The sequence below is a fragment of the Echinops telfairi genome, unplaced genomic scaffold (assembly GCF_000313985.2).
Source record: "Echinops telfairi isolate 266 unplaced genomic scaffold, ASM31398v2 ScPeMD7_18;HRSCAF=68, whole genome shotgun sequence".
NCBI classification, from domain to species: Eukaryota; Metazoa; Chordata; class Mammalia; order Afrosoricida; family Tenrecidae; genus Echinops; species Echinops telfairi.
The window spans coordinates 31,461,969-31,475,686 of record NW_022103915.1 but is presented as its reverse complement, the minus strand read 5'-3'; the positions used below and the strand labels follow the sequence as shown (position 1 = coordinate 31,475,686).

At 39.2% G+C, this 13,718-nt stretch overlaps 1 protein-coding gene across 1 annotated transcript in view; it reads left to right on the top strand.

Annotated features, from left to right (window-relative positions):
* BBOF1 (basal body orientation factor 1) overlaps nt 1-9,392 on the top strand; it is a 15,753-nt gene extending 6,361 nt beyond the window's left edge. Inside the window, 9 exon segments of the mRNA XM_045288176.1 lie at nt 5,891-6,034; nt 8,458-8,648; nt 8,650-8,711; nt 8,714-8,794; nt 8,797-8,862; nt 8,865-9,003; nt 9,005-9,223; nt 9,225-9,316; nt 9,319-9,392. Coding sequence (XP_045144111.1) covers nt 5,891-6,034; nt 8,458-8,648; nt 8,650-8,711; nt 8,714-8,794; nt 8,797-8,862; nt 8,865-9,003; nt 9,005-9,223; nt 9,225-9,316; nt 9,319-9,392 — 1,068 coding nt within the window.
* The last annotated feature ends 4,326 nt before the right edge of the window (nt 9,393-13,718 follow it).

Sequence of the window (13,718 nt, the reverse complement as noted above, 5' to 3'; positions counted from 1 at the left end):
CCCCCATCATTCACTATGGTAAGATTTTTTGTTCTGATGATGCCTGATACCTGATCCCTTCGACACCTCATGATCGCACAGGCTGGTGTGCTCCTTCCATGTGGGCTTTGTTGCTTCTGAGCTAGATGGCCGCTTGTTAACCTTCAACATTTAAAAGAAAATTCTAATGAGTGTGCTTTTATCTTAGTTTTTAACTGCTTTATCATAGTTCATCAACTAAGTAAACTGAAGTCTATTTATCCTGCTTCCTGTGGGGCAGCTAGAATCCGTTATTTCAGTGACCATACTTGTGTACATGTGTGAGTGTTTCTCTAGTGTAGACATCTAGATGTGAAATTGCCATGTTCTAGGTATGCCCAGCTTCCACTTTCAAGTTTTATATTGAGTTCCAATGGGGTTTTACTAATTGATACTGTCACAGACCATATATTAAAGTTCCTATTCACATTTTTATCAATATTTGATATTATGATACTTAATAATTTTTGGCAACTTATGGTTGTACCTGTTATCTCATTGTTCTAATTTGTATTTGTATGGTTACTATTTGCTTGACATCTTACATGTTTCTACACCATTTTTATTGTTTATTTATGTGTTGCTTCAGTACACATATAAACTAATATTCAAGTGATGACTTCTACATTAGAATGGCATGCAAAATTCTGAATCGTTCCGTATTTTTTTCAAAATACCACCTTGTCAGTGAGATCTTTTCTCATGCTCCTGTTTAAATGAAAACAATCCCCCATTTCACACTCTTTAACCTCCTTCCTTGTTTATTTTCTCTGTAACACTCATTACATATGCATTTTGTTTGTGAGTTTGTTAGTTGTTGTTTGTCATTTTTCTGATTAGCATGAAAGCTCACTGAAATCAAGAATTGTGTGCCTTTTGTTTTTCAGTAATCCATCCCTAGTACCTAGTGCAGTGCCTGGTGTACAGTGGGCACTCATTAAAAAAAACCCTAAATAAATGCATGAACGGCTGTGAGTATACTGGGGAAGTACAGGATCACATTCTGAGGAGCCACACACATGAAAAGTGCCTGCAAGGGCAGCTGGACAAGATGGAAAGCTGCTATTGCTGACACATCACTGCTATAAATGTCTCACCATCTTGAAATTGGGGAGGGGGTGTGCAGTTTAGAGATTGTCCCTGGCCATTCCTTACTTTAGCCGTGCCCCTGTGCCAACCCTCAGTGCCATTGAGTCCATTCTAACTGGTGGCAACCTGATAGGGAAGAATAGAACTGCTTCTGAGACTGTAAATCTTTACAAAGCAGAAAGCCTCTTCTTTCTTTTGTAGAGCAGTTTGTGGGTTCGAACTACTGACCTTGCAGTTAACAGTCCAATGTGTAATTCACTACACCACCAGGACTCCTTTGTCCAGGCCTAGTGGTTTTTAATGTCATGTGAAAACTAGGCTATACCGTTGAGGTAGAACATAGAACAACTTCTTTACGTCCCTGACTGTATATTTCCATCTTCTACAGATTGAAAAACTGAAACAGCAATTGGCTGAAACACAGGAAAAAGCTCAAGAAGAAAAGGAAAAAATGGTGAGTTTATCAAGAAAAAAAAAAAGGCCAATTAAATGGGAAGATCAGGATCCTCCAGATTTCAAAATATTACCTGATCTGAATAGTTCAATGTAGATAAATAAAAAACAAACCACCATTTAAAAATATTTCCAAAAAGAAAGAACAATCTTAGGCAGATTTAAGGTCAAATTCTCAAATTGAAAAAGCAGATCATACCATTTTTCTACTAATTCTTTAAGATAATAGATGTAAAGGTATTTAAAAAGTATTAGTAGCCTGAATCTGGAAATACATATAAATTTAACCTTAGGAACATGAAGTTAGCGTAATACCAAAATTTCTTCTTCTTTTAATCATTTTACTGGGGGCTTGAACAACTCATCACAGTCCATCCATCCATCCATTGTATGTCAATCATATTTGTACATTTGTTGCCCTCATTAGTCTCAGAACATTTACTTTCTACTTAAGCCCTTGGTATCAGTTCCTCATTTTTCCCCTCCCTCCCCGCTCTCCCATCCCTCATGAGCCCTTGATAATTTATAAATTATAATTTTAAAAAAAATTTATAAATTATTATTATTTTGTCATATCTTACACTGTCCGATGTCTCTCTTCACCCACTTTTCTGTTGTCCGCCCCTCAGGGAGGAGGTCACATGTAGATCCTTGTCATCGGTTCCCCCTTTTTACCCTATCTTCCCTTCACCCTCCCAGTATCGCCACTCTCACCACTGGTCCTGAAGGGATCATCTGCCCTGGATTCCCTGTGTTTCCAGTTCCTATCTGTACCAGTGTACATCCTCTGGTCTAGCCAGATTTGTAAGGTGGAATTGGGATCATGATATTGGGGGCGAGGGGAGAGGAAGCATCTAAGATCTAGAAGAAAGTTATATGCTTCATCATTGCTACACTGCACCCTGGCTGGTTTGTCCCCTCCCCACGACCCTTCTGTAAAGAAATGTCCAATTGCCTGCAGATGGGCTTTAGGTCTCCAAACTGCACTCCTCCTCATTTACAATGATAGGATTTTTTGTTCTTTGATGCCCAATACCTGATCCCTTGGACACCTCGTGGTCACACAGGCTGGTGTGCTTTTTTCCATGAGGACTTTGTTGCTTCTGAGCTAGATGGCTGTTTTTTACCTTCAAGCCTTTAATACCTTTTGATAGCTAGGCACCATCAGCTTTCTTCACCACTTTTGCTTATGCACACATGTGTCTTCAGCAATTGTGTCGGGAAGGTAAGCGTCATAGAGTGCCAATTTAATAGAACAAAGTGTTCTTGCATTGAGGAAGTACTTGAGTGGAGGCCTAATGTCCATCTGCTACCTTAATACTAAACCTATAAATATATGCATGTAGATCTATTTCCCCATCATAATATATAAATATATTTACATATGTATATGCCTGTGTTTAGACCTCTATAAATACCTTTTGCCTCCTGGTTCTTTCCTCTATTTCCTTCTACTTTCCTCTTGTCCCACTATCGTGCTCAGCCTTCATTTGGGTTTCAGTAATTTCTCTTGGTTACCAAAATTTCTATAATGCAGTTTTCCACATTAACGGACTAAAGGGAAGAAAGCATGATCATATCAGTAGATTTAGAAAACTTCAGAACTTACGATATCAACACATTATAAGAAAGTAAAACTTTGTACCAGATAAAATATATCTACAAAAATGCTACTTGTAGAAAACTTAAGAGTGAAAACTTTAAAACAATACCTTTAAAATCAGAAACAAAACAAGTAAAATTCAATATCTTAAAGATGTCACCCCTTAGGACCACTAATGAGAATAGAGATACCAGGAAGCTAAGCAGAAGTTGGAGGGGAAATGAGGAAATCAATCACAATGATCTACATATAACCTCTCTCTAGGGGGATGGACAACAGAAAAGTGGGTGAAGGGAGACAGCAGTCGATGTAAGACATCAGGGGGGCGGGGATTATAAATTTGTAAATTATCAAGTGTTCATGAGAGAGGGGGAGGGGGGAAATGAGCTGATATCAAGGGCTCAACTAGAGAGAAAATGCTTTGAAAATAATGATGGCAACGTATGTACAAATGTGCTTGACACGATGGATGGATGTATGGATTGTGATAAGAGATGTAAGCACCCTCAATAAAATGATTTAAAAAAATAAAAAGATGTCATTGCCCCATCTTGAGCTGTGGTTAACATTACTTTTAAAATTAATACCAGACTAGTCCCAAGGAGTTGGAGATCAAAGATGTCCTAAATGTCTTACCTCTTTCAAAATGTTATTCTGCTTTATTTCCCCACACACACCATTCTTCCCTGAGTACCCGTATATACTTGAGTATAAGCTGACCTGAATATGAGCCAAGACCCCTAATTTTACCATAAAAATGTGCTGAAAAGCTCAGCTTCTACATGAGTATATTCCCGCATGTCCCTGGGTTCTGTGATTCTCTGCAATTTCCCTCAGACACTCACGAGACATTGAGTGTGGGAAACAGAACGATTGCTTCCAAGTTGTCTCCCCCAAATATATGCCAAACTTAGCTACTTGCTATGCATGGTAAATGACTATCCACTTGGAGGTCAACAAAAGTAGGTCAGAGGTTATTCTCCCTAAGGGTTATCAGCCATCTAGAGCAATCAGCCTGTATAATCCTCCTACCCTAAGTAGGGCCCACTCCCTTCTGATAAGGATAGTAGTAGATTGTTTTCCTGAAGGAGAACCCAGGGAGGTCAAGCCCACTCAAGGGTGACCCACATTAGGCCACCATCATGAATCTAGGGTCACATGTACACCTTTAGTCCTCCCCCTCTTATCTTGTGTACACTCCTACATCATCCCCTTCCTGTTACTCTTATGCCCATTGTATATATCCCCCTCCTATTGCTTATATTGCCTATTTTACAACCCCTTCCTGTGACATATGTCTTTACCTGTAATTAGGAGGCATGCAGACCCCCAAAGATAGATAAACCTTGGTTAGCAATAAATCACTCTCTCTCCTGCAATTTCCACCTTCTACATCCTGAGGTGGACCACCACACAGGGCTGAGGTGAGCATGCTACTATGAAATGTGTCTGACTCCATTATTTCAATCTCTCTTCTATCTCTCTTATTCTCTATGACTTTACTATAATCTTTACTTATTGTCACTGTACAATTGCACCTACCAGACCCATGATGATTTGTTAGCAGCTGGCTCCCCTGACAATTGAGGAAATGTCTCCCTTGGTAGTGGGTGCCATTTAGTCATAGTTTTTTAAGGTCAGACAGAGGTGAGCTAAATGCAGGGTCCAGAACCAGAAGTCAGAAATGTCTAAAAGTCACGGCAGGTCTTCTTGCTTCCACCTAAGCTCAATGAGGAAATAGAGGTCTGGCTTTCCAGGTAATATGATGTGTGCTAGAATTGTACAGTGATATATAAAATCATCCAAGGATGATGTCTTAAGTCACACCCTCTACTAAGTTTGAGTCTTAAAGGTACCCCCCAGGCACCTTAGTCTACTCGTGTGGTTTGTGTGTTACTGTGATAATGGAAACTATGTCTCTGGTATTTCAAATACCAGCAGGGTTATCCAAAGTAAACAGGTTTCAGAGAGCGCCCAAACTAAGAGCAGACTAGGAAGGGAATAGGGAGTTCACTCATGAGGAATTAGCCGCTGCAAACCTTCTGGATAGCCCAGACTATTTTCAGACCCTGAAAACTCATGAATCAAAGCAGAACATTTTTAGACATAGTGCCAGAAGATGAGCCCTTGAGGTTAGACGGCACTCAAAATATGACTGAGGAAGTGCTGCTTTCCCAACGTAGAGTCAACCAGAGTGACCGATGGACTAAAGCTCTCGGGGTCTTCGTTTCCTGGGGGCTCCGGCATTGTGAAGATGGCTGAGGACCGTGCGGGTCACTGTGAGTTGGAGCCAACTCGATGGCCCTTAACAACCTCACAACAGAGACAAACCACTAAGACTGGTTGGCAGTCATATAAAACGTTTTAAAATAATTTTTCATGGCAGAGGGATATGTTTACTATAAGCATGTTAGATAAAATGTAGGAAACAACTCATATTATTATTTTTTATTATAATATGGGAGAAATATACCTTTTGGTCTGTATGTATATATACTTGTCTTTGCTTGATAACGTTATGCATGGATACTTTTACATTTCCTTTTGCATTTTTCTATAGTTTTCTTTAAAAGGTTTATATTACTTTTAGAAAAATAAATTTGAAAAAATCTGCTCCCTCCCCACCTTTTATTAAGTCTTCCTGACTCCAGACTTCCAATAGAACATGACTCCATGGGACCTCGGCCCTTTTTCTTAATGCTTTTATTTCCTGATTTATACATCTAGGAACAGAAGTACACTGTGCAAATAAGTGAGCTGGAGGGACAGTTCCATAAAAAAGCCAAAGAAATTGGCATGATTCATACAGAACTGAAAACAATAAGGATATTCCAGAAGAGAAAAATCCAAGTGGAGAAAGAATTAGATGATGTAAGTTTCTTTCCTTTTTTTTTTAAATGGGGAGATTAAAAATTTACTGATTTCTGAAAAATACTTCATAAACATTTACTTCTGTATGACAGGAAAGATTATTTGAGAAAAAAGGGAAGCATGTCAGTTTAGGGCAAGATGCAAATGACCCTGGCTACGAAGACTTTCCTTTCTTTAAGCATTGTTTTCATGGTGAATTCATTCACCCCGTCTCAGCCAACACACCCGCCCACTTTTACCAATAGCTAGACTTCTGGATTCACTTTAGTAAGAAACAACCTACAACCCGTGAAAACGTCAGGGCAATGTGGCAAAGTCCCTAAAGAAAATATGTTTAGACCAGTGGTTCTCAACCTTCCTACTGCCGTGACCCTTTAATACAGTTCCTCATGTTGTGGTGACCCCCAACCATGAAATTATTTTCGTTGCTACTTCATAACTGTAATTTTGCAACTGTTATGAATTGTAATATAAATATCTGATATGCAGGATGTATTTTCATTGTTACAGATTTAGCATAATTAAAGCATAGTGATTCATCACAAAAACAATATGTAATTATATATTGGGAAATATTTATTTCTAATTACAAATAAGTAATATTTTGTCCTGAGGCATGGTGTAGCATAGGTCACAGTCTTAGTATAGCAACAGTAAACTACACAGCTGCATTTTGCGGCAGTCTGTGCAAAAAGCCAATGGCAGCACAAAGGTTGAGAAAGCTCCTTTCTCACCAGATCAACATAGCTGCACGTGGGCAGACCCGCCTGGAGACAGGTAGAGGAGCGGTGTCTGGGTTCCTAAGACCATGGGAAATATGTGTTTTCTGGTGGTTTTAGGCAACCCCTGTGAACAGGTTGAGAACCGCTGGTTTAATTGATGTTTGATGATTTCAGAAAATTATCACGGGCTCTGGATTGGGGCAGGCGGCATGAGGAAAACAGAGTTCTTTCAGGAAGTGCCTCTGACCTTGCTGCCTTCCTTTCCCTTCTTTCCACTCAGAATGTGGTCTTACTGCATTATCACTAACAAGGCAGTAAATGACCGTGTCAGGCATAAGTAGCTGAAATGAGCTCCGTGACAGAGGAATTACTTTTGTATCCCTTGGTTTTCCTGGTCTTTAAACTGAGGTTAATAATAGTTACTATCTAACAGGATGATTGTATTGCATGAATTAATATATATAAAGTGCTCAAAATAGTACATGTGAGAATTACTTTAACAGTGATGTGCAATGCTCTGAAAAGGCCAAAACAAAATGAAACCAAGTTCTGATTTGTATCATTTGCTGATTTTTATGGTGTAGTTATTTAATTGTGACCAATTTTCAAGCTACAAATGCTTTAACAACCTGCTAGAAAAACATTCCTGGAATCAGCTTGCTCCAGCATACCACTTAATATACATGAATACTGAAGCTATTATTGGTAACAGTAATGGTAGAACTATTACCACTTAAGATCACCTATAGTTTGTAATATATGAGTTAGAAATGGGTGTTCTGAATCAGACAGCTAAAGTATAAATACTATTTATATCTTTACTACTTGAATACCCTGTTAAATTTCAAGTGTATATTTCTCTTTTGTAACACAGGGATGAAAACAGTAGTACCAACATCCAAAGGACATTGTGAAGAATAAATGAAATAATCTGTTTTAAATGTTTCGTGCAGTGTACCTAAAAATATCCCTGGCTATTGCTGACCCTGCTGCTATGGTTACTACTACTAAAATCATTTTTATGATTAATATTATTTAAGAAGCTGTCTCTCTTAGTGTGTCTCACTTTTGATCTTGGAATACTACTCTCTCCAGGAATACAGTGTCTCTCAAGTTCTCCTTGGCCTACTCAGGGCTGTTTAGCAAGAACAAGCTCTAGTGGGACACCAAAGTTCCTGTATCTTATTTCTCTTTACCCTTAGCTAACTGCCACATTGAAAGGGCATATGAGACATGAGTAGACAAGAAGGCACGGTAATTGAAATCATGGACTTCATGTTCTTGCTCTGTAGCTGGCAGTCGGTGGTCTTTTATAGTCAGTTGTCCTCAGTATCAAGATTCCTCATTTGTACAGTATGGCTGACGGCATCACCAGCCTCCTCTTAGAGCTATTGTGTGGGTTAAATAACATTAACTAACTCGACTCACTGCCATTGATGCTGACTCATAGTGACCCAGGGTAAAACTGCCTCCCTGAGTTTCTGAGACTAACTCTTCACAGGAGTAGAAAGCACATCTTTCTCCTGCAGAGCAGCTGGTGGTTTTGAACTGCTGACCTTGTAGTTAGCAACCCAACCTGTAACAACTACTACATCACCATGGCTCCTTAGCATATAAAATACTTAGCACAAGGGCTCCGAGTAGGATAGTAGTTGTTGCTGTTGCTATGATTATAACTTTTAAAAATCTTGACCTGGAAAGACAGCGTCTAGTCCCAGCACTGGCCCAGCAGCCACCTCCTCCACTTCCACCACCAACACTGCAGGGAAAGGCAGAGGCAAAAGTGGCTCCGGAGACTTGGCCATGAAGCAAGTACAGATCAGTAGCCTGGTGGTATTAAAAATAATCAAGCACTATCAAGAGGAAGGACAAGGAACTGAAGTTGTCAAGAAATGCTTTGGGCCTGGTTGCAGAAGATCATCTTGAAATTGCCAACTGTCCTCCTTGCCCCCAGCATAGGAGGAGGATGCTGATTTTGATGCAGTCCAGTATCAGATGGAAATGATGAGATGCTTTCATCATGTGAACATTGATCATCTCCCACATTCGATGGATCGTGTATCACCCCGGCGATCCTGGACTCGCAGTTCAGTTACCAGCGTGCTTTTGAGGATCTCTCTCACCGAAGACATACAGACTGACTCCTAAACTTGTGGAAGTTTGTAGAGAAAATGATTTTCTCCTGAAGTATTGAAAAAGGCAACTATCACCCTTTGAGCACATGTTTGAAGACTCGCTGATCATAATAAAACTCACATCTGATTAACGTCCTAATGTGGGAACTTGAGAAGAAGCCAGCTATTGTGGATAAACACGAATTGCTCAACCTTGTGAGCAACAGTCATTTGGAGAAGAATGTACAGTTGCTGACGGACAGAGTGGTTGAAATGAGCCAAGATATAGTTAAATATAACATGTACATGAGGAACACTCGGAGGCTGCAGAAACACAGTCCCAGCATCCAGAGCCCGGCTCCCTAAGGAGGACCTGTCCAAACTCTTCAAGCCCCCTCAGGGCACAGCCAGGATGGTCTTGCTGCTTATTGAAAGCCAGGTTAACACTGGCAGATCATTAAGGAGTTCACTGCCCCCAACCTAGGCAAACTCTTCATGACCCAAGCTTTTTTAAGAATATAACAATTAAAAAAAGAATATAACAAGTAAAGGCAGTTCCCAGAACCAGAGTTAACACAGACTCTTGAGATCACCTTGGGGCAGCTTTTGGCAGAAATCTTTTCGCATATTGAAAAGTAACATATGATTCCTCTAATGTCTGTGTCTTCTTTGACTGTCATATTTCTTTCAAGCCAAAAAATAAAATTAAAATGTTTTAATTTTAAAACATCTTAATGAAAGACTCTTAAAAACTGGAATTTAAAGAAATAAAACGACCCAATTCAGGCAAAGTGAGGAGAGGGCAGAACTATCTTAGATTGGGATAATTATATTTTAACCCTTCCGATAATAATTGAGCACTTACCCCAAAACTTTCCCAGGGAGGAGGAGTAAAAAAAGCAACAGAGGTAAGTACTGTTGCATACACAATCCTTCAATAGCAGTGCTCTATGAGTAGATTCATGTATAGACACACATGCCGGATGGGTGTGGAAGGGAGAGTGCAAATATACCCACACATAGGCTTAACACTGTATATGGGTATTCCTCTTTGCTGCAAATATATTCATGAATGTAGTGGAGCATACAGGGGGCAAAGTTAAGAAAACTTCTTAAGACATTATTTGGATAATGGGCCCAGGGGTTCAGGACTAGTCTCTGAAGACACCGAGGTCAATTGGCATAAAATAGTTTACAGAAGACAACGTTCTATATCCTACTTGGGATATAGATCTTAAAAGCTTGTGGGGCCCCATCTAAGGTGTAATGGTTGCTCTCTCTTCATCTGGAGGAAAGAATAAGGATGAAAATTGAAGATGCATGAAAACAATTAGTCCAAAAGACAAGTGGGCCATGTGAATATCAGTAGCCAAGACCCTGAAACCAGAGGAACTAGATGGTACTGCATTAGCACTACCAGTTGTTCTGAAAGGGGTCACATTTAAAAGTCCTGGATAGAGTGGGAGAAACCAAGGTTGTATCCTTTCACTATACATATTCAATCTATATGCTGAGCAAATCATCAGAGAAAGGCTTATTAACCTGCGATATGCAGATGACACAACTTTGCTTGCTGAAAGTGAGGAGGGCTGGAAGTCGTTGCTGATGAAGATCAAGGATTGCTGTCTTCAGCATGGATTACAACCCAATGTCAAGAAGACCAAAATCCCCACAACTGGACCAACAAGTAATATGATAATGGAGAAAAGTTGAAGCTGTTCAGGATTTAGTCTTTCTTGGATCCAAAACCACTGCTCATGGAAGTAGCAGTCAAGCGATCAAAAGAAGAGTTGCATTAGGTGAATTTACTGCACAAGACCTTTTGTATTGAAAAGCAAGGATATTACTTTGAGGATTAAGGTGCATCTCACCCAAGTTAGGATCTTTTCAATTCCCTTATATACACGTGAAAGTTGGGCATTGAATAAAGAAGACTGAAGAAGAATCAATGAGTTTGAAGTGTGGTGCTGGAGAAGAATATTGAAAGTACCATGGACTGCTAAAAGGACAATCCGATCTGTCTTGGAAGAAGTATAACCAGGGTTCCCCTTAGAGGCAAGGATAGCAAGACTTCATCTCATGTACTTTGGACATGTTGTCAGGAAAGACCAGTCCCTGGAGAAGACCCTCAAGGAGATGGATGGACACAGTGGCTGCAGTAACGGGCTCCAGCATAGGAACAATTGTGACGAAGGCGCAGACTGGGCAGTGTTTGGTTCTGTTGTGCGTGAGGTCACTATGGGTTGGAATGGACTCGATGGCACCCAACAACAACAACAACAACAACAACAACAACAACAACATCTCTCAGGCCTGGAACTGCACTCAGTGCATGACTCCGTTTTCAGGCAAACAGTAGACAAGTTAATTAGGGGAGAAATAACTCTGGGGTGATCTCAACACCTTAGAATAATCAACGAGTTGAGATCAAAGGGTGGTATTTACTTAAAGACAACATTCAGAAGGGTTGCAAAAAAGGAATGGAAACTGGAAACAGGGAGGAAGTGGGCTAAGTGGTGTTACATTGTGGGTATTATAATTAATGACATGAAACAAAATGTGTTTATGTTGTTGAATGGGAAATTGATCTGCTCTCTAACCTTCACCTAATTCATAATAAAAAGTAAACAACAAAAAAGACTTTCCTGTGGCATTGCCTTTGTTCATGAGCTAGATTACTTGTTTCTCTGCAACTGTTCTTAGAACTCTCGCTTTAAAATTGTTTTTAATTTCTCTAGCACTATTCTCTGAGGAAGTCTCTCCTTTTGTGGGTTTCAAGCTCTTTCGAGCTCTTAAAATAGTAGTTATGTAGCTGTTTTGTCCACTTATTTTATGTTTGTATTGCTTTTTATTCTTTGTAAGAAGAATGTGTGTGTCACTTCTTACCAGACTCTAGACTAGTATTTAATAATAAAAGTTGTTAACTGAGTGGTAGAAAATAACCATCTTAAGACCTTTCATGCAATGTATAGAATCTTAGTGCTAGAAGACATTTTAGGACCTATTGAACACTATTCTGCAGATGAGGGGAACTGAGACACCAAGATCTTAGTGAATTCCAGAGTAAGTGGTCGAGCTGGTAGCAAAGTAATATCCAAATCCCACAGTTCTGATGATGTTCTGATATCCGCCTCAAGAATCTTTAGTGGTTCTCCATTGTAAACAGAAGATTGCCCAGACACCAGAGCATGAAAACCAAGAGCCTCTACCTACTTTGGAACATTAGTATCTCATTTTACTATACCTTTTCTTTCCACCCAATTAGTTACTCATCCCTGATGTCCTTTCTGCCCCTCTTATTTAGGTCACATTGTTTCTTCTGCCTTGAATATCCTCCCGTTAGGTCAATGTCCATTAAAATGTTATACATCCTTCAAAGACTTAGCTCAAACACATGTTCTCTATGAGAAATTCCCCAGAGTCCAATTTAAAAGTATAGTAATTTTCTTTTCTGTGTGTTTTTATTTTAAAAAACATTATTATTATTATTATTATTATTGGAGTTCTTACAAATATCATAACATTCCATAATTAAATAGATCAAATAGATAATTATACAATTGCTACTACAGTCAGTTTCAAAACAATCTCTTCCTTCTTGAGCTCTTGGATATCATCTCTCCTTTATCCCCTCCCTCCCTTTCACCCCAGGAATCCTTGTTATTATCGTTATATATTGTTAGAACTATTATTTTATTATATATACATAAAATATATATACCCCATCTAATATATCCATTCATCTACAATTCTGTTATTCGCTCCCCTCAAGTGGGGTTATACAGTCATCATTGCTACCAGCAACCCCTTTTGCCCTACTCCAGTATCCTCAGGGAATCCTTACTCCCGTTTCTGTTTCTGAAGGATTAGCCATACTGGCTTTTCTGCATCAACCGAGCTTAATTATACAAATGAACATATGTAAGTCTAGCAATATTAATGAGGTGAGACATAAACCTTAATAGCAGGGGGAGGAAATGTTACATAATCAGAGGATCGTGATGTGCCTTATCAGTGCCTCCCCACCCCCTGGGTTCAACATCCCCTCCACATGGCCCTTCTGTGAGGGACTGTTTCTGTGTTTTTAGATCATTTTTGTATCTCATTTATGTTATGGGGCTTCAAAATACTCATGGAAAAAATCACTACCTTTTCATTCCCTTTCCCCCCCACCTCCAAACCTTTTGAAGCCCCTTTACCTCCCACCGCACCCTGCCCTAATGCATTCTGCTTAATTCATTCTACTTTGGTGTTTATCAGTTATTGCATCTCCCCAACAAGACTAAATTATCTGAATCATGAATAGCATTGCCGCTTGTATTGGTTTAAACAAAAACTACACAATAATGCTTAAGAAATCTTCTTAAATGCTGAGTGGGTCTTTTCATTAACTAGGTATATAATTAAAGGCACCATTAGTCTAGATGGAATATACAGTTTTGTTTCATATGAAGATCAGGCAGATTGCATCAATGTATTTAACTTTTCCGGAACTCTCAAACTAGTCACTCTATTGTAGGTATACTTCCTGTACAAAAGTGAATTAAGAGCTGTTGTGTTTTCTAGTGAGCCCTGGGGTAATTGGAAAACAAAACAATGTTGCCACCTGGAGAAGAAATAGATTTCAGCTCTTCCAAAAAGAACTTGCGGAAGACTTAAAAACTTAAATCCAGAAGATTCTGGTTTGTGGTAAAAAATAATGTGGTTCTATACAACCCCTAATATACTATATATACAGAATCCATGATATAAAATTTTGGTAAGGCTTTGATTAGATTATTTTAAATAGTCAAGACATAAAATAAAGAAAAATATTTTAGCTTTTCTGATTAACTGAGAGGAGCACAT